This window comes from Corvus hawaiiensis, chromosome 5 (genome assembly GCF_020740725.1).
Source record: "Corvus hawaiiensis isolate bCorHaw1 chromosome 5, bCorHaw1.pri.cur, whole genome shotgun sequence".
Lineage (NCBI taxonomy): Eukaryota > Metazoa > Chordata > Aves > Passeriformes > Corvidae > Corvus > Corvus hawaiiensis.
In genome coordinates this window covers 49,468,146-49,489,353 of record NC_063217.1, presented here as the reverse complement: position 1 = coordinate 49,489,353, position 21,208 = coordinate 49,468,146, and the positions used below count along the sequence as shown (strand labels likewise).

Genomic DNA, 21,208 nt, shown 5'->3' with positions numbered 1-21,208 from the left:
CTGTTTTTCATGTTTGTATTATTTATCAGTACTTTAACTACAGAAGGCATAGGCTAAATGAGGAGTTGTAGTACAGTGCATGGTTCCTGTATATACTCGGAAACAATCAGAATTATCTACTAAATCCACGTTTTTCAAAATATGAAAGCCTTTCTGATAAACTGACTTTGCTGGTGCATCTAAAAACTTGTAGTCTTCAAATCAGTTATGCTCTTTATGATGTGCTATCTTAATAGTACACATCTTTTTCACCAAATATTGTAAATCCACTTTCTACTTTCCTATGTTGTTTTCAAACCTTACAAAATTAAATAGACAATGTTCATTAATAGGAAATTAAGAGGAACTAGAGTGAAACCCAAGAGCTTACAGTTCCAGCCCAAAAGCTGGTTATGAAGAGACCTATAAAAGATGACTACACTAAAATTACTGCTTTGATACATGCCTGTGGGTCACTTCTTAGGGATGCTACGCCACCACCACCAAGGGAATTCTTCAGAACAAAATTTAATCCATGGACTCCTGGCAACTCATATCTGTAAAATAAAACTGCACATTATTTCTCAAGAGATTCTGGAAGGAACACTTGTAGAGAACATCAACCAAAAGCTGGCATGCAAAATTTTCATGCTTCTGATCACATCCCACTGCTGAGTCAAGTCTAAAAGGTAACAAGATTAACACAAGGTCTTAACTGCCTCCTTATTCCTTCCTCTTACTCCAAATTAGCAGTCCTTAACAGTTTTAAAGTTGAACCATAAGGTAACCATTCTCCTCTATTCAAAACTCATCCATTTCTAATAAAGTTGTTTCTAGAGTTCTTTTTTTCTACGAGTTAAAACCCATATCTGTAAGCCAGAAGTTCAAGATCCAATAGGAACTCGGACAACACAATGGGCAAAATGCAGTATTTTTATTAACTCCTAGTTCTGATACTGTAAAGTACAATCACTTAATTTCTGGAACTCCCTTCTGCTAACAAATGTCACCAGCTCATTGGAAAGACATCCTCTTGGTTCCTGAGAAATACCTATGAGTCACTACATCACTCTTACGACAAACAGGCAATTTTATAGCAAATTAAAATCAGAGCTACATTTCAACACTTTCCTGGAGCCATGTACTTTGTTCAGATATAATTTTATTTTAGTGGGACAGACCTATTTTTCTGTTCCATTGCCACTGTAAGCATTTTTCCATCCTTGCTTTTGACTGGTGCAGTTCCAATTTGGAAACTTCTGGAGCAGTTTGGCAAATGGCTCTGTGGTTTCCTATTGTTTCAAATTCCATAAATAGGTCTACAGTATATTTCCATTTGCCTCTCCTTGCAGTTCTTCAATGTTTTGTCATCTTCCTTCTCTTGTTGGTTTTCTTTGGTTTTGCTTTCCTCCAATATTTTCGTCATCTAAGGACTTGATAGCTTTGCTTTAATTCCACAGGAAAGGATTTAAATCAGAACGTCTTCAAACCATGAGGAACAACAGAGAAAAATTATATCCAATTCTCACTCTGTCTCCAGATGTTTGACTGCTGCAATTTAAATCATGCTTCCTCCAACACCACTTATTTTTCTTTAATCACCTATCTGATCTTCACCTCTTCGCCACAGATTCTTCAAATCTTTCCCCTGATATAGCCGGAAATTCTTGCAGTGCTCTTACACTGTTGATTTTGTCACTTTGAGGTTTCTCTCTTTCAGCTCCTTTTGAGCATTGTGAAAACCATGGCTGTGACTGGTGTTCACAGCCCTGTCTGCCCTTTTATCTTGGGCATATGACCCAAACCTCTCATGGAAGGAGATGATTCTGCTGAGCAATCTGGCAATCACTTGAGTCCCTGTCGTAAAAAGCACGTAGTCATGGAGTGTCCGTGTCTGTCTTCCAGGCTAAAGTTTTAAGTTCCTTCTACTTTTTCATTACTACACTCTAGTATTATTGTTATTAAGAAAAAAAATGGTGTCAGCATTCTTTTGCCCTTCCTTAAAAACTAGGTGACACGCAACATTATCATGCTTAAAGGCAAATCCACTGGGAAGGCATGAAAGTAGATTAATCCACCAGTGCTCTACTAGACAACACGAATATGAAGAATAAAGCAGTTTCTACAACAAGTTACCTACCAAATTTACTAAATTTAATACCATAATCAGCTATATAGCACAACCAGATGACCCCAGAAAATTTTCTAAAAAACTAAATAAAAATTATTAATCACTACATACCATGAATGCCAGATATCTACCAAAGCACTACACTATAAATTTTACTCTGAAAAGGATGGCAAAGATTCCAGGCAGCAAAGAATTTCACAATTGCCAGATCTTTCCTCAAGAACTAGACTGATGGAATATTGATTCCAGAAGCTAATATCTCATCTCTCAAAAGAAGTGTCATGAAAATCAATCAGGAAAAAACAAATCAGGAGAAAATGAAGAGCATATAAAAGCAGAAAGAAAAAAAGAGTGGAAGAACTTCCTTTCATTTTCTGCAGTTATTTTGGCAGAGGAAGTATGTAATAGAAGCAACAGATCTTAATTTGGAACACTACAAAATGGCACATTCATTTTATTTACTTTGAGAAAATATTTACAGTGGGATACTCTAGCTAAAACTAGGATTACAAAATAACATATAAAGGTCAGCATCTTCACTATTTTAAGGCTTGTTTGAAGCATCTGAGCATCCAAAATATTTCCACATAGAAAATAAACTCGCACAATAAAAGGAAGAAAAACCACTATAACCATCATACTAGTCTTAAGCAGCAACAACACATTAACAAAAACGCTGGCAGGCATTTACTCAGCATAATTAAACAATTTAAGTTTAATTAACAGAGATCGAAAGGAAAAAAATTATCTAATTGTACAATTTGATCAAATGTTTTAAGAGCTGCTTTTAAAAAAACAAAGAAAACAAATAAACCTTTCAAAGAATACACTATCTGTGACAGAAACCAGTAAAACAAGGAATATTCACTGTTCCAGCTGAATTCCTATGCTTATGCACAATGGGGTGCATGCTTAACAACTTCCTTTGAAGGGCTGTCCATACTATTCAAAAGTCGGGTTTTCCCTTAAAATGCATGGAAATAATAATGATACAAAATTGTTTAATGCATTTAAATCAAGGAAAAGACAGGATTCTTTTCATCAGAGAAAAGCAGGAACCAAGTCCATAGGCTTAAAGAAGTGTTTGCTTATGAGATATACTGCAGAGAGATACTTATTTTTCCTCTCTAATAAATATATATACAAAAAAGCCATCTAGAAGCTTCAGCATCCACATTTCTTGTTCTTCTCTTGGTGAAAACATTGCATAGAAGAAATCATCTGTAATTTTTTGTATTTCTGAGCATTGGAATGTTCTCAAAACATTACATACACCATATTTCAGGAGATGAAAACAGCAAAATCTCATAGAATAGTTTTACTATCCTTCTTAAATAACTGACCTAGTACCACTACACAAAAAGTTTCTTATTCTATATCTTAAGGTACTCAGATCTGTTAATGTACTCTAGCACTCTAGTGTGGGAAGCAATCACCTGGGGATTGAAAGACCATCCTTTGCTATTATTTTACCTGCAGATCTGGAAGCTTAATAGTTTTCCGTGCTCTCTATCAAAATAATCTCACCTTTTCTCTGTTTAGTACACCTATTTAATGCTTCCAGTGAAAAGGCATGAAAGGCACTTGGTTAACAGACTCTGTTCTGTAGTGAGGTAGAGCCGTGGTTGGTATGTTTATAGTAGCAAAACTAATACATAGTTTTTAACTACTCACCATTTAAATAAAGGAAAGGAAGAAAAATTAGACAGCAAGGCAGCTCTTTTTTTATGACAGTTACAACTGAAAAATAAACAAGTAACTTAAAAAGAAACTACAGAATCTGAAGCACATGAGCATAATCCTTATAATCCTAAATATTTCCACGGAAGTTTTTATTCTTTTTCCCCAGTAGCTTTCCAATTCACTCACAGAGCTCCATTATCACATCATTAAAGGAAGCCAAAACCACAAACAGATAATCTAATTAATCAAAATAATTTGGCTTCATCCAGACAGAGCAAATTTCAACTTTTATTTAGGAACATAAACAGCATTAAGGAGTGGCAATGAATCAATTTCTAGAAGTATCATTAGGAAGCATGACATTTTTTATTTCTTCCCCTCTCTGCTCTGTTTCAGAGGAAATTCAATTACAGTTCTTAGTATCACTATTTATTAGATACATAGATTTGTTAGCACTTACGAAACAGTGGGTGAGATCTGCACTGAGCTGCTTATGAAGACAAAACTAGCACTTACAATTCAAAGATCTGGGGTTAAAATAACTCCAATCTGTCTCTGAGCTTTGAGCCGTACTTTTCTGACTCAAGCTCTTTGAACAGGCAAAAAGACAGCTAACAGTTTATCCACTACCCATGGAAATACATAAAAGATTTTGGAAAAATCTCCATATTTGCAGAATAACTGACTTTGTATCAAAGCATGTTTTAGAAGATTGTATGGTTTGTGGCAGTATTAAGCTTTTACTTGTTTTCCAAGAGAGAAAAAGGTTTAAAATCTGTTGACTGTTTTACTGGATATCCTTGGGAGAATGAGCTCCATTCATTACCTCATGCTACAAGAGCAGTGTATGTTTCATTCAGTCCCCAGGAAGGGCCCTGAGCATCGGCCATACCACAAAAACAAGAATGTTATGTATGTTGTCTGGCAGAAGATATTCTTTTTTAGATGAGTATCACATAAACATGTCCTGTTTAGGATGTATTCTCTTTCAGGTTTTAAGATAAATTAGTGATGCTTTTTCTTTAAATTCTGGCTTGGTATATGTGGCACAAAGGTGGGTGAGAGTGGGGTACTAGAGGGAATACTTTCTCTAAAGTGAGTGAACTTCATAAATATTAAAATGTTTTGCAGAAACAGGGATAGTATGAGGCCCATTTCTGATGGATCATCAGGCAAGTTTGGACTCCAGACTACACTGGCTGTGTGAATGGCTTTCAGATAGCGTTTTACAGATTTCTAACTCTCAGTTCAGCAGTGGCTCAGGGGCTTGGGAAGTTTCAGCTACTAAGGCTCCTGCAGTTTCCAAATGGTTCAAAACCAGTGGAAAGATAAATTTCTCAAAGGGCATTGGAAGCTCTTTCTAGTCGGTAAAGACATTCTGTACTGGAACAAAACAAAGAAACAGCCCCAACACTACTATGCTAATTCTGGGAATTTAAATGCCTTCACTAAACGGATTCACGGCCTTTGTCCAGCTTTGAGAGAGGCCCAAGTTCATGTTCTTTCTCAGTGACTATGCTCAAGTTGTTCTTTAAAATGTCAAAGGAAGATACAGATAAAAACCTAAAGTCACTACACACAAGTTTGCAATATTTACGTTAACATACTTTAAGATAACTTCTGATGCCATCATGTATCTACCATACAACTGTGGACTGAGCAGCAAGCTACTCACCTTGTTACTAGGTCTTCTTCTGGTTTTTCATGCTCTAATAGGTGTTGAAAGTAATTCTCCAGGGCTTGAGCAGTTAAAGTTTTCTTTAAGTATGGATAGTAGAGGGGATGCCGTGCTATCACACCTGTCAGGCATTAACTGGCATTAGTTGAAATAGGAACTGTTAAAACCAATTTGTATTTATCCTTTCAAAACCAATTTGAGATCCTCCACTTAACTGAAACTGTACATTTGGATCCTCTTTAATGAGCTCCTGAATAAAAAATACAACAGTATGACAGCTCTCCCTCTGTCACTAGAGACGTAGGGTGGAGCATGACACAAAAGAATGCTAAGTGACCACTAAGTGATCTCTGTATTTTTTCTGGCTGCAAACAGTCCCTGCCACACTGAAAGACACCTAAAGAACAACAACATCACAACAAACAACCCACAGGCAGTTCTCCTTCCTTAAATGGTTTTATCTAAGTCATCATAATTAAACACAATAAGGCCTGATCAGTGACTGAAGGCTTGGTCCTTGCCCCACCACTTGCACGGGATTCTGACGTGTGACAAATCAGTTACATTTTTATTGCTGTAAATATGCTTTATAAGCTTCAGCTAATTTTATGCTGAAGCTGAGGTTCCAGAGCAGGATCAGGAAAAGAGCTTTGTGTCACAGGGACCTTTCTATCTGTGGACTTAAATTAGAGGTCAAGTTTGTTGTTGAAATTGTTGTTCCTTTATATCTGAAGCAGTCTATTAGGTATGCATCATTCATGACTTGGCAATGCTACACTGCGACAGTGGTCAATCATGGGGAAAGAAAAAGAAAAAAAAAAAAAAAAAATCAACATTGCTTCATTCTTCAACCCAAATAAAACCAGTTTCACAAACAAGGACAAGAAAACTATATTCCTAAATACAAATGAACAAAATTAATCCGTTTTAGCATGACAGCTAATAGCAAATCAAATCCCAAACGCACCTTTAATTCATACTGAGCTTTGAACACCACACGCTCTCATCTTCCAACAAGTAAGAGAGCCAATTGTTGCATGCAGAAGTAAGGAATAGAAGGAATTATTAAACAATGCAAGAAGCAGCACAATCAATGCAAAGAGACTGCATACTGAAATATACCATTTGCATTAGCAATATAATAAAAACATTCTTGTACATACGAGAACAACTTTAGTATTTCCTAACACTGTCAATGTTTTAGCCACAGACATGCTACAAAATTAATATATGAAAATATTATACATGATCAGACAACCAAGAAATTATACTACATAACATATACACATGAAGAGTAGCAACTGATGTGTAAAAGAAACCTTAGAAAGGAAGTTCTTAACTTTTGGGAGCTCAACTTTCCAACCCTAAACAAAAATCTTTCTTTTTAGTATGACATGCTAATATATTTTCATAGTACTTCAGATTACAACAGCTGCTAATCACAAGACTACAGATATTTCATTTGGAAAATCCATGTTCAGTACATACTCACTTTTGTTTCAGCACAGTTTAAAAAGTAAAAATCAAGTCATGGTTAAAAAATTAAGACTAGCACTTTGATATGTAACTCTTACATGAAAATCCTGTATCATTTCAGAAAGCAAGAGAAAGAAAAATACCTATGTTTGCAGAATTGCCTTTGTCTCCACTTCTAGTATAGGCAAGATCTTCTAAGCGATAAGTATGTGGACCACTTGGCAGATCTGTACAACATAAAAATGAATTCATTTTAATGGTGCTACAAATAATAGCATATTTTGAAGGAGTAACTGTCAGTTTAAGTGCATGCTTTTTGCATTGTTTGCAGTACTTCCGAAAATGATTCCAATCCGTCTTCTCACAGGAGCACCTAGAGAAAAAGAGGTAGACTGGGGGCCAAAATGATGAAGTTGATCCCTCCTGCTTCATCTCCCAAATCCTTTTTACTTTTTTACAGCCAAATACTGTACCCTTCAATATGACTATCCATCTTGGTCTTAGCAATGCAGTATCTCTGAAGGAGCCATAGCAGCAGCTTGTCTTTTCTTGCCTAACCAGTAACTTCTGTCTCCTTAACACACAGATCTCTGCTTCCAGTGCAGGTAGAAAATACTTGTAGTTGCTACTGTCCTGATAATTCTGTAACATCTGTCTAATCTGCTAATGCCTGTAGAAAACAGTAACAATTTAAGATTCCTTTTCAAGACAACACATCTCTCACCTGCATTTGCACTGTTGTAACATCACTTATCCAGCTGTATAGAAGAAACCTAAGATTTCTTTTTCAAGTTACTGTTTTTATAAATATCTCAGTATTATACATGAAAATGTATGCTCTATCTAGGAAGCCAATCTCGATTTTTTTAACCTGTTGATGTCGGAGTATTGGATGTTCAAGGAACATGGAGGTTGTTGCACTTTGCTAAACAAGTTCATATGAAATATTTTTATCCATCTACATGTCAAAAAGCAAACCCACCCCTGTCCAAATCCAGAAACTCAATATTGTGGGATTCACAGAGTATATACCTAAGGTTTGATGGTTAAGTTACACAGCAGAGACCTCTTGCAATTGTTGATTACTAAGAGTAGTAGGCTGTCACCATCTAGCTCCTGTTCTCTGAAGTGAGAGATGAAGCACCCACTTTGCTGAGTTTTTCATTGATCACAGTGTAACGCTGAAACTTGAAGCACAGTCTATATCCAAGCTTTTAGGCAGTGAGAACTGAGTAATTTTCAGTCAGTTTTGCTTGTGATCCAACTTTCCTACAGCCATATCAACTCTCCTGGCCTCCTTGGCTTTTGAATCCCACCATCAATAACAGACTGACTTCCATTCCTAACTCACAGAAAACTTCTCATCCCTCAGTCCTTCTCTCCTCTGTCCCCTTCCTGTCTTTTTCTAATCCTTCTGGACTCAAGTGGCAGTTCTCCCCCTCTCGCTGCTCCTTGGACACCAGTAAGGGGAATATGTAGAGCAGGGAAGGGACAGCCTTCCTGCTTTGTGACAGCTTCTGGTGCAACTGCTGCTGGTGGCACCCAGAAGAAGCAATTCACAGTATCCCAAATTTAAAGGAATTGAATATACAGGGTATTGTAAATCAGTTATGCTGGACTAACTTCATGTTGCAAGGCGCAATACAATTTGAAAATACATCAGTCTGTCCTTTCTGTATTATTATTGCTTCTGCTGAGAATAGCAAACTATTTGGGGCTTTTTTCATTTTTAAATTTTTTTTAAATTTTAGGGAGTAGGAGACCCACTATTAAAGGTATTATGCTCCAAATGCTGGCCAGGGGCATCATTTAGAGCACAGTGCACCTACTATGCAGGCATGAATGGATATGTACTCTGTGAACTGCATCAGGTAATCAGGTAAACACAGCCCTAGCGAAATCATCGTTACCTTTAACTCCTCCCTGCCCACAGAAAATTGCTGACACAGACATGAGCTAGGCTGACATGGGTAAGAGAGAAACTATGTCCAAATCCTACTGGCTGCAGTTTTCATGGACTCTTTCAGAAAGGGAAGCTGAAAGTCTGTGGCAGTGGCAGCTGAACAGATCCCTAAAGTCCATTTGAGTATGGGGTGGGAGATATACTAGATAACAAAAATGCCTTGGTATGACATGACACATAATTTGTATAGTGTATCTGTATTTGGTTGAAGCAGATCAGGCAACATGAGAGGAGCTTTGCTGGCACATGCGAGTGGCAATAACAAGGAAAACAATAATGAAGAACTAGGGGTTCAGCACAGCAACCTCTTCTACTGGCACAGCTGGATCAGAAAATCTTCCCACAATCTACCCAAAAAACAACCTATCAGCATTAAACTGCTTTAATTAAGACCTAAAGTTTTATAATATATATTGGGTCACTGTGAAAGATGAGCTGAAAGAGTGATTAGAATTTAGTCTGGCACAATGGCTCCTCACTGGTAGAAAGTCACGGTAGCATGAAATTTTAAGAGGTTAAAGCATACAATGTAAAAGAGGTAACACAGGAGGTTTGCTTTGAGCTTGAAGCTCACAATCTTTTCCATATTCACTTGCAAGCAGAAATGTGCCACGAAATTTGGCAAAGAATATTTAAGGATGTATTTATTTAATCGGGGATTATTATTTTTGATTAAACATCTCCACTGAGAGTGGATCTGAAAGTCCAGCTAAAGCTCATTGCTCATTTTGGACATGACTAACACACTTCATACAATACAGAAATCACATTAATTTTAATAATTTCATTCAATATACAATTCAATATACAAAAGAGAGTGCTTCTTCAATATTTGACAATATCTAAATTACATAAGCTTTAGAAATCTTTTCTCCATCAGACATTTTACACAGTCTCTAACAATCTCCCTTTAAACAAAACTAGTTCAAGTCAGTGTTCTGGTGTTCTCATTTATTATTACCCTAATTGATTTATCTTTCATGATCTGTTTATCAGTAAATTATTTTCATTTAATAAACATCTTAAACAAATCTACGAAAGAATTCCCTTCAAAGCTAGGGAAAATGGTAAATTCAAATTCCACCCTCCCAGAACCGCATCTAGCAGCATATTTCAAATCCATTTTCACATATTTCTCTTATCTATTCAACAACAACTAACAGTCCCTCACACTTGAGATAACCATGAAACTAAGAAAAATACTTTCCTCTTTTCTAAATGCTGACAGAAGATGCTTTAGCAGAAGCTATTCCTTTTACAGTCTAACCCATTTGTCTTTCTCATCCATGCTGTTCTACATTAAGCCACAGAACTAGGTAACTATTCAGTCACATACAGAAAGCATTTATATTTACAACTAAGGGCAAAAGTTTAGAGATCCTTCTCAGGGGAAACAACCAGAGAAGTTCTGCTGTCTCTCAAAAGTGGGGTTTTGGCTGAAAAAAAGCCTGAAGAATTCAGTAGTTAAATGCTGGTGTCAGGCACCTCAGAAAGTTTTCTCAAATTATAAAAAGTCAACAGGGAGTCCAATAGCTTTTTGCTTCTCCAATATTTAGCACTGTAGTCACCTTGGAAAAAAAACCCAAACCCAGGACCTTTGCTAACCCTTTCATTAAGCAGAACAGTGACTTCCTGTCCATCAACTTGCCCAGTCTGATGGTGTGTATGCCCCACTGCCCTCCTCCTGAGAACTCCCAGGGATCTGAGAGATGCTGGTGTGACATCAGATTTCCAACAGACATAAGAGTTGAAACCATACTTAAAGAGTTTAACTTGTTGCTGCACAGCACAAATCATTGCATTGAAGAGATGTTTGAACAGATGGGGAAAATGACCACATGCATGGCAATCAGGCATCCACAATCAGTGGCTTTCAAATGGCAATAAACAGTCATGTATGTATTTCAAAATTTCTCTATGTGATACAGAACATTCCCTACTAACTCATACTAGTTGTTACACTATTCTATTACTAGTTTTGAGAAATACTATTCACCTTTATCTGGAATCCAGAATAAACCTTAACATGTAAGTGCCTTAACAGCATTAATTTTTCAAGTATACACAGACTGAATTACTCTTTCAACATCAGTATTATTTTTAGGAATTTTTCTAACTCATCATTTTTAGGTAGAGTCACCTCATTTAGATTTTCAAATACCTATCCACAGCTTTAAATTAATTCTCTCAGTTCTCTGGTAAGCAGAAATAAGATAATGAAGACTGTTTGGGCCAAAAGGGAATTATGGAGCATGCTATACATTAAGAAACACTGTATATAGTTCAGCCATTAGAAATAACAAAAATTTTCAGGTGTCCAGCACTTTCAGTAATTGCTTGTATGAGCAACTCTGATTTAACACTTCCTTTTCACTGCAGACATCCTGACCTGCTCCATTCAGCTCACTAGTTAGCCCTTCTCAAGGTTCTTCTTTTCTTTCTTAGAGAATTTGGTTAGACAAGTCTAGCAGCAACGCAGGAATTATCATGCTGGATTATTAATCTAGTATGGTTTCTTTTAAAGTCACCAGTTCCAGGTTGATCCCATTCTTGCTAATTTTGTGAAGGCTGCCATATGGAACAGGAGCAAATTTTAATTATCTAAGTGCTGTAAGTCTGTAAGTCATTCTGTATGTCTGTCCTCTATTCTGAATGCTATTTTGATGTAAGATAAACCCAACTACTTCCAGAATTCACAAAAAGTAAGATTACAGTATACTTTGAAACCACCTTTCAATTTCAAGCCTTCAAGCTTTGTATGGTCTTCAGTTGTGTTTAAGGCTTAGGGGTTTTAAACAAAAATTTACTTCCATACTTGTTACAGTTTCAAATACGTGTTATACTGCATGACACTAACCACCTTCCAAGAAAACCACGGGTTTTGCAACAGTCATAAAAATGCATCACATAGAGGCAAAACGTATTTCACAGACAAAATCTAACATGACTTACCAGGATGAAGATAGCAAATTATACATTCACAAACAAAAATGAACATACCTTTCAATTCACTGCTAATCTTGGGTAGATCAAATGAAACCACCTCATCTGATGTAAACGTGAGATCCTCCTCAAATATCTCAACATGCTGTCCATTTAAAAATAGGTTGATCTGTACAAAGAACACAGATTTTCAAATAGTCAAATCAGAAATCCATTGCAATGTGAATAAGTAAAGCATATTCCTAATTAAGTATTGATCTAGTATACTTCCAGTAATAGCTTTACAGATAAGGCTCTGTTGCTCCCTTTTAAAAGGTCAAAATACAATAACAATTCATTATAAACCTAAAAGAAACCTTTTTTTAGGGAAAAAAAGGCACAAAAAAAAGCAATGCTCTGTCCAGTTTGGTATCTTTTAAAGGAAGACAAATCTCTTTCCATCTCACTCTATATACTGCAATATTATGTGGAATTCTGTCACAACTCTTGACAGCAGAATCCCAAAACTTGAATGTTTCCATCTTTGCCATGATGTAATCCCTTTTTCTTCTTAATGTTGCTCTCCATATTAAAGGCAAAACTTCTCTCTGCATCCTGTATTCATCTTCAAATGTATTTTGTGAAAGCTGCTAAAAAAAATACATCAATACTGGAATTTTGGGGTGGATTGTTGCTCAGTAGCAACACTTGGAGTAGACTCTAAATCAAGGACTTTATAGTTTCCCATTCTCTGCCAGCAAGAAGGTGCACAGGGAGCAAGGCCAGGACACCTGACCTGAACTGGCCAGAGGGATATTCCACACCAGAGACCATCATGCCCAGTTATATAAATGGGGAGAGTGGAGAGTTGGCTGGGAGCTGCTGATCGCTGCTGGGGGACAGGCTGGGCACTAGTCAGTGGGTGGAGAAACACTCTGCTGTGCATCACTTACCTTTCTTGGGTTTTATTTCCCTCTTTCTTTTTTTGTTACCTCCCTTTTAATAATACCAACAATTACTACTTTGTTTCAATTATTAAAATGGTTCTTATGTCAACTTGTGGGGTTTATTTTTCACCTTTTTTCCAATTCTTCGCCCTATTACACTAGGGAGGGGGGAGGTGAGAGAGTGGCTGAGTGGCACTTAGTTGCCAGCTGGGAATAAACTGTGACAGGCCTTTTTCATGCCCAACATGGGACTTAATGGGTTGAGGTAACAACAAATCTGATTAGAACATGTTAGAACAAATTTCTTTCAAGCATTCATTGTATTAGTTTAATAGGCACTGGTCACAATCATTTATTTGCTCTTAAAGTTGATGTGTTTGTTCCTCAAGTTCAATTACATAGTACCTTGCAGTATGTATTCCCTGTAAGGATGTTTATCACCCATGAAAACTGGGCTGAGGTTATCAAGCTGTACTTTGTAACACTGGCTAATGATATGATATAATTGCTGGTTGTGAAACTAATCTGGTATTTGCACCCAGCATTGCTGTCATCTCTGTACTTGGGAGACATCTATCAGAAACTATTGAAAATTAGACCTTTTCTCTTTGGAAACTCAGACCATGGAGGGGACATGCTTCCCTTCATCTTCCCCTTATCCTCCAGGCTAATTACAATAGATCTTGAGAATTTTTAGTATCCTGGGATGCCCAAACCAGCATGTTCCTATCATTATGTCTTCACAAACTCAATTAGGACCTCTGAGATAATAGAGTCCAACCTATGACCCAACACCACTTAGCTCAACTAGACCTAAGTGCCACATCCAGTCTTTCCTTAAGCACCGCCGGGGATGGTGAAGCCAGCGATGTTACCTCCTCTCAGGTAGTTGTATTGTGTGAAAAGGTCGCCCCTGAACCTCCTCTTCACCAGGCTAAACAACCACAGCTCCCTCAGCTGCTCTTCCTGACACTTGTGCTCCAGACCCTTCACCAGCTTTGTCACCTTCTCTGGATGTGCTCCAGCACCTCAAAGTCCCTCCTAAATTGAGGGGCCCAGAACTGAACACAGGACTCGAAATGTGGCCTCACCAGTGCTGAGTACAGGGGGATGATCACTGCCCTGGTCCTGCTGGCCACACTATTGCTGATACAGGCCAGGATGCCACGGCCTTCCTGACCACCTGGGCACACACTGGCTTATGTCTTCTGAATATGTTCCAGGCCTTGTTTAAAGTTTAAACAACTATTTAAGACCACTACCCAGAGATCAGCCCTGCAGAGAAAGACTTGGGGGTGATGGCTGATGAAAAACTCAACATGACCCAACAGTGTACCTTCATAGCCCAGAAAGTCAATCGAATACTGAACTGCATCAAAAGGAGTGTGGCGAGCCGGCTGAAGGAAGTGATTCTCCCCCTCTACTGCTCTTGTGAGACTCCACCAGGAGCACTGTGTACAGTGCTGATGTCCCCAAAATAAGAAGGACATGGAACTGCTAGAGGAAGTCCAGAGGAGACCATGAAGTTCATAAGAGGACTGGAGCATTTCTCCCCTACAGAGACAGACTGAGGGAGTTGGGGCTGTTCATCCTGGAGACAAGAAGGTTGTGTGGAGACCTCATAGCTACCTTCCAGTATCTGAAGAGGTCTACATGGAAGCCAGAGAGCAACTCTTCATCTAGTGATAGGACAAGGGTAATGGGTTCAAATTGAAAAAAGGGGAAATTTAGGTTCGATATTAGGAGGAAGTTTTTCACTGCGAGGATGGTAAGACACTGGAACAACCTGCCCAGGGAAGTTCGTGATGCCCCATCCCTGGAGGTGTTCAAAGCTAGGTTGGTTAAGGCCTTGAGCAACCTGGTCTAGTGGGAGGTATCCCTGCCCATGGCAGTGAAGGCTGGGGCGAGATGATCTTTAAGGTCTATTCCAACCCCTTCAGATTTTATGTATGAACTGCCCTGAGGTTGGATCATTAAGAGTGGCAGGGTGCATGGGGCAGTATGGGCAAGGACTGTGAGCAGCTCGCATTTTGGAACTTCACCCTTGAACAAGTGCAGAATCCAGAAGAACTAGTAAAATATTTGGAAAAAGTATACTGCCACCTTGGCAATCCCAGAGAGACACAAATCACTGCAATGTCCTGGCCCAGGCCTACCGAGCTCTGTTTGACACTATTCTTCTCAAGGGGAAAAGAAGGTCTCTGGATCCAATGACAAAACCCCTGCAGCTACTCCAACCCTGGCGACAGGCACTGCAGAGGAATGAGAGCACCTCCTAATTATCAGTCACTCCTGTACACAAGAAACGGACACAAAACTCAGCTTGTAAAGGTGGATGCAGCAGGGCCATCACAAGAACAGGAGAAAGAGGCAGCGCAAGATAGGTATCTCTGAATAAGCTGTGGGATATGCAAAAATATATCACCTGTTGTCCAGGTCAGCACATAATCACCTGGCTGCTATGATGCTGGGATAATGAGCTAGTAGCCTGTAATTAGACAGTAGGGAAGCCAAGTAGCTAAGATGACTTTCTAGGGAAGGGGCCATTGACAACTGGACTTGAAAAAGGGGTCTAGGTCCTCAGCCCCTGAAGATGACTCCTGTTAAGCCTGAAGGAAAGGTATCCTTCCAACGAAAATGTTGTATGTTACCCAGAGAAGAAGACCACAATGCAGAGAGGTATCCGGTTCTTGAAGGCATTAGCCACGCTAGAAGTGATTTATTATGACCTGACTAACGTGCAACTACCCACAGATCCAAATGAAGCCCAATTCCTGTGACCCACAGGTCAGCAATTTGTATGCAGCACATCATCACTGTATCCTAACTGACTGGCAGCAATGACCTGGAGAGACAAAGAGGCACCAGCCGTGAATCAAGTGGCTCAACACCTCCAACAGTATGAAAACCAAAAAACCCGGTCTTTCTCCCCCATATATATATATGGACCAGTATCTCAGCTTTTAACAGTAAGCCTTGATCCCCTTGATCAAGAGGAAGGATGTAGAAAGTACACACGGCAGGGTACCCTTCAGTTTTACCTGTGGGACCACTGACATGAGGAAGTGGGATTGAAGTGAATGACATCCATTTCATCTCTACTGGAGGACTCCCAGTATGAAAGATTCAGATGCAATCAGGTTAAACTTGAGGAACAAAACAATATAAACCAAATTAGCTGCAGCAGTTATCAGTGCTCAGTTGTCAGCAAATGCAAAATAACTCTACTCAGCACTTTCTTATAATTGCCCTTGAAGAATAACTCATAGAGACTCGCCTTCAGTAGGTTTGCTGCAATTTCTCCCTACATAAAAGTTTCAGGTTACCTTCAAAGCACACATGGAAAACAACTACTATTTGAACTGTAAAACCACTGGTGATCTATGATAAAATCTGTACAATTGCATAAAAGCAGTGGAAACAACAAACAAGACATTGAATCCAAACTGACACCCAGCAAGGTGTTATCAAACACAAAACAAAAGAAGCCATTGTGGAAATGTTAACATAACTCAAAATCTGCTTATGGAATTTTTTTAGTTTTAGGTCAAATGCTGACCTAGAGCAACTACACTCTTTGTAACTGAACTTCTAGTTTAGAAAATCAGTTAATTCATACTTACTTACTCTGTAATCTCTTACTGAACAGTAGTTTTTAAAACATGGCTGAATTTGGAATCAAGGACTTGAATCACGCCACATTTCACCCTCAGTACTACTGGAGGACAACAGTGACACACTACATTTTGCTGACAACATATCAGTGCACACTTATCCAATTAGTTACACAGAGCAAGGACTTTGATTTTCTGTACTGACAAGAGTGAGACACTGCTTTCTTTCCTTGTTAAATTAGGTTACTGTTTAATCTCAGCATTTTACAAGTCTGTAACACAGTGCTAATTAGTAAGTTGATATTTCATTTGATGAACAAAACAGTGGTAGGCTAAGCTTCCATAAAGATAATAATTTCACGCTAAACTTGGCAAAGACAAGCCATTTGTATAAAGCAAAATGTAAGTGATGATAAAAGTAAGTATTCTTAGGCAACAAGAAAGGTAGGTTTTTTTAAAATGCTTTTCCACTGTGCAGAGTTTATAATTAACTTAGATTTAATAACTAAATGGCACCTTGTCTGTAAAGTTGTGAAATTAAAATATTTTCCATTAATGAAGAATACTACTTAAAGAATAGGGCTTGGTTGTGCTAAGCACTGTATGAGCGTTAAAGAATGAAAACTAAACAGTCCCTTTCTGATTCAGTTGTTTTGTTTGTTCCCCCTTGCCCACCTTTTCACTTGCTGCCTGTGCTCCCAGAGCTTCCTTGTGCCACCCTAAGCAGAAAGCTGTCACAACCCCTGTGGCCTAAGACAGACCAAAAATCTGGCCTTTGGCCACTTTCTTGATGGTGGATGAGTGAGAAGGCTCTTACTCAGTATTAGAATGCCTTGGCATGAGAGGAATGCAACAGTTACAAGCTACTTGAAGACCTTGGAAAAAGAAGGGTATATATGAAGTTTTGTCTGCAGTCTTCAAAGGATAAATTAAATATCTGATGGCACTCAGTAGAGCAGAGACCAATATTTATAAATCCAAACATTTTATGGTTTCAGCAAAACCAGTTTCTTCATCTTGAAAATTTCAAACTAGACAGGGGTACACGCATCACAGAGAAGAAGTAGGCTCTAAATTGAACATGTCATCTTACACTGTAATTTCTCACCTAGGGCTGCCTTGACATCTGAACTGTTAGTTCTTGAACTGAAATAACCTATTGCTATGAACTGAATAGGGCCACAGAGTCTCAGGCTCCTCCATGATAGTCAGCACAATAGTGGCACAGGCTTTCATCATTTCCGTTCTTGTAATACAGGCAAGAACAGAAATCACTACTTCTATTTTCACAGACAGGGTACCTGGAAGGAAAAAGCCCAACTCTGTTAAGGTAAAACCTGTTGAATCAGAGGAAATTCATTGATTTTAATATTTATTCCCAGTAGTAACACAAAATACATCACTCCTCAAAAACTCAGAAGATGTGTCCAAGTTCAGAAGATTAATGTTCCACTCTCTGAACACCCAACTGCCCACTCGTTAAAGAGACTCCATTAACCTTCAAACAAGTCTACAATTTTCTTAAGTACTCTCTGCAAATGCAGTAAAAATAATTCAAACCTGCAATTCCAGGAACCTGAAAAGAGAAGTTCAGTTTTGATGTAAGATATTTCAAAATTAGCAGCAATTAAAATGAAAGGTTGGCAAGTTCAACTGTTGCAAAACATTCAGTGTGAGTAACATTAGTCTCTGAGGAAATATTTTTTAATCAAAGTCACCATACTACTTGGCAGTTTTATAACTCAGTCACCAAAAAATGCCAGAATCAGCAGAATTTTTCAAATTACTTCAAAGAAAACAGAACACAGACTTTAAGCAGTAGGTCTTACCTGAACATTGCTTTTGGGATAATAGAAGAAAAATGGCTTCAAAACTGGAGACCTAGACACACAAAACAAGCAGCATAAATGCATTTAACTAGAAATTAATGAAACTGGCAGATCATACACCTTTGGACTATTCATACACCAAACACTTGGGAAATTAAAGCCATTCAACCACGACTAGCAATGGTTTTTCAAACGACTTTGGAAAGCCTGAGAAATGTAAAAACTCCTTTAAATTCCATTATTAAGAATGTAAGACTTTGTTCAAAAAATTCAAGAAAATTTTACTGAGGAGAGGTAGCCAAAATAGCAAAAATGTTTTCTTGACAAAGGATGTGCTTCATGACATGGAAGTCTACTACACTGCCAGCAGCCCCACATTACCTAGGCCAGCTACACAGGGCTACTGGAAATACAGCCACAGGTTCTTCTCCCATCTTTGTGTGCAGTATTTGCTTAATGACAGAAAGTTTTAGATGAATAAGGATGAAAAGGTGAGGATATAAAGTACCACAAGATTTTAGCCATATCTAGAAAAAAATTGAATCAAGCCAGGATTTTTTTTTTTAAATATGCTCAACATTATTATGTTCAGCTCAGTCATGAAATGGTTTCATGCTACCATTTTGTGGGATGTTCTGACATTTGACCTTACATTTCTAGGTGAAGTGAGCTCATATAGATGTAAATTTGGTGGGCCCATATTCTAAACTAACAACTACAGGAGAAAACTGGTGCGGAAATTTGCATGTATTAACATGGTCGAGCTACTGCCTTGCCATGAAGTCCCACTTCAAGTTTTCCCTACAGCTCATTAAGCAAAGACATTGCCATGAGCTGATCAGAGACTCACATAAGTCACATTTAATTCAATAAAGGATTTTACTATTTGCATGCATATCGTATAGCACTCACTATTTTCTTGTTACCAGTTATTAAGCATAGTGTGACACAGGAAGATTTAGCTGCTTCTGTGGTTGCTGTCCCAAGCTGGGGAAGCTTGTGATGGTGATTGGTAGGAACATTATCATCACACATTACAACAAGTTAACGATCAGGAGTTAACTTACACTTTGGGGCGCCCTCCAACAATTCCAGTGAGGCCAGGGGCTGGAAAAGGAAATTAAATTCACAAAAGAATGGTTAAAGCCATCTTCAAAACACATCAGAGCTCGCAGCTTATCAAAGCTTGAATTGATCCATTTTTAATAAATGCAGGGAAATCTCCATAAAATTACATATATTCTCATAAATTAACAAAACTGAACATTTTATACAAGTTAAAAGGCAAAACACGTAACTGTGAATTTTAACCAAAAAGAATTTAAATGTGCAAAGCATGAACTAAATCTTTAGAAACTTCTTCAAAATATTTTATATATTAATGCCAGTGAGGTAATACATTTGATAGAAAAAGAACTTAGCTTTAGTTTTTTTGTCATTCTTGTTTTATTTACTTTCAAAGAGAGCAGAGAAACAATTCTGATGGACCATAGTTTCTTTTAACATTTGTTTAATATAACTTTGCTTGTTTAGATTAACTTTTATTTGAATCATTCTCTGTAGCGTTTAAACCAACTTTGCTTTTTTAAGGTGCTGGGTACTGGAGATCCCATTCCCTCTCTGTGATACATAGGTAATTTAGGGGCTTAAGGCACTAGCATGAGCCCAGATCTGTGGTAAGTCAGCACTGTAATATCAGCTTGCCAGGCTCTACTATCATTAAAGCCATCTGCCAGGTCCGTATTTCTGAAAGAAACAGCTCTGCTCTCCTCATCCTGAGCATAGCTTCTCACCCTTCTTTCTGGCATGGACAGCAGGAACGAATACATGATGCAGCTCCAAACAGTATTGCAGGGGAAAGAAACAGTAAAATAAATATTTTAAATCAGCCTAAGAATTAATTAACAATTACATTAAGCAGTCTCTTAAAAACAAGTGCTGTGGAAAGCTGCCCACATAGTATATTCGGCCAAATTAATTCTGGCTAAAATGGGCTTCATGCTTTCTCCAGGTGTGAATTTCCTCTGTTTGTGCTCCAAGCAAACTAAAAGCCATGTAACCGTGCTGTTGTGATACTAAAGCTAACAGTAATAACCTCTACTCCAGAGCAGGCTGTTCTAGCTTGGATTCAGTGCCTTGTCAGTGTGGACACATACCAGTGGCAGCAGAGATTACAGAGCCTTCCTATATTCATGCTCATCAGAAACAACTTCCCAAAAAAAGTCTGATGTTTGATAGTAAAGGGGAAAAAAAATGCCTTCAAAAGAAACAGTACCAGAAATAATTACCTCCCTATTCACTAAGTACTGCTAAAAAAATGTGGTGGTAGACAGAATATGAAAGAATCCCTTACATGAGCATTACACAATTTTAAATGATCCAGTGAGGTTTCAGCCCTATACATCTTACCTGTGCATTCATTCAAGCAGAACTGCCACTCAGCAACAAAACCAGCTGCAGTGATTTTATTGAGTTATGTGCCTAGTTTGTTTATTTAGGTTGCTGGGGAAGGAGGGTGGATATAGTAAGGTCATGTTGAAAATCTAGGTCCATAAAGCTAGTTAAATTATCTGTGGATTGTCATATGGGTCACTTCCTGCTAGGCAGCTGAACTGCTCATTAAGGATACCAGATTTTATTTATACAACATCAATTTCAACGTCCTGAAAGCTCTGAAAGCAAGCTCTTCACTCGCCTGCTTTCACACAATGGTTCTTGGCTCCTACAACGAAGTAGTTCTCAACATTGACAAGAAAACAATCAAAGTAAGAGCAACAACTGCTCACACCTCAAGGCTGAGATAACCTTCTAGTGCTGCTTGCTACTGCTCGTCTTTCAAGGCTCTCCAGCACAAGCTACTGTAACAGCAGATCTGTCTTTGGAGGTACTACAACTGTCCCTGCAACTGCAGAGCAAAGCTACACAGATATCCCAGTTGCAACATTATTGTTTATGTTATGATTATTGTTTATGTGAATATAAATAA

General features: G+C 38.2%; 1 protein-coding gene across 1 annotated transcript in view; it reads right to left on the bottom strand.

Moving 5' to 3' along the window:
- Positions 1 to 21,208, bottom strand: part of LOC125326651 — a 57,013-nt gene that overhangs the window by 2,345 nt on the left and 33,460 nt on the right. The window contains exons 14-19 of the mRNA XM_048305110.1: positions 19,290 to 19,329; positions 18,223 to 18,274; positions 11,911 to 12,022; positions 7,091 to 7,174; positions 5,469 to 5,592; positions 446 to 536 (exon numbers count right to left, since the gene is read on the bottom strand). Coding sequence (XP_048161067.1) covers positions 446 to 536; positions 5,469 to 5,592; positions 7,091 to 7,174; positions 11,911 to 12,022; positions 18,223 to 18,274; positions 19,290 to 19,329 — 503 coding nt within the window. The remainder of the gene's footprint in view (positions 1 to 445; positions 537 to 5,468; positions 5,593 to 7,090; positions 7,175 to 11,910; positions 12,023 to 18,222; positions 18,275 to 19,289; positions 19,330 to 21,208) is intronic.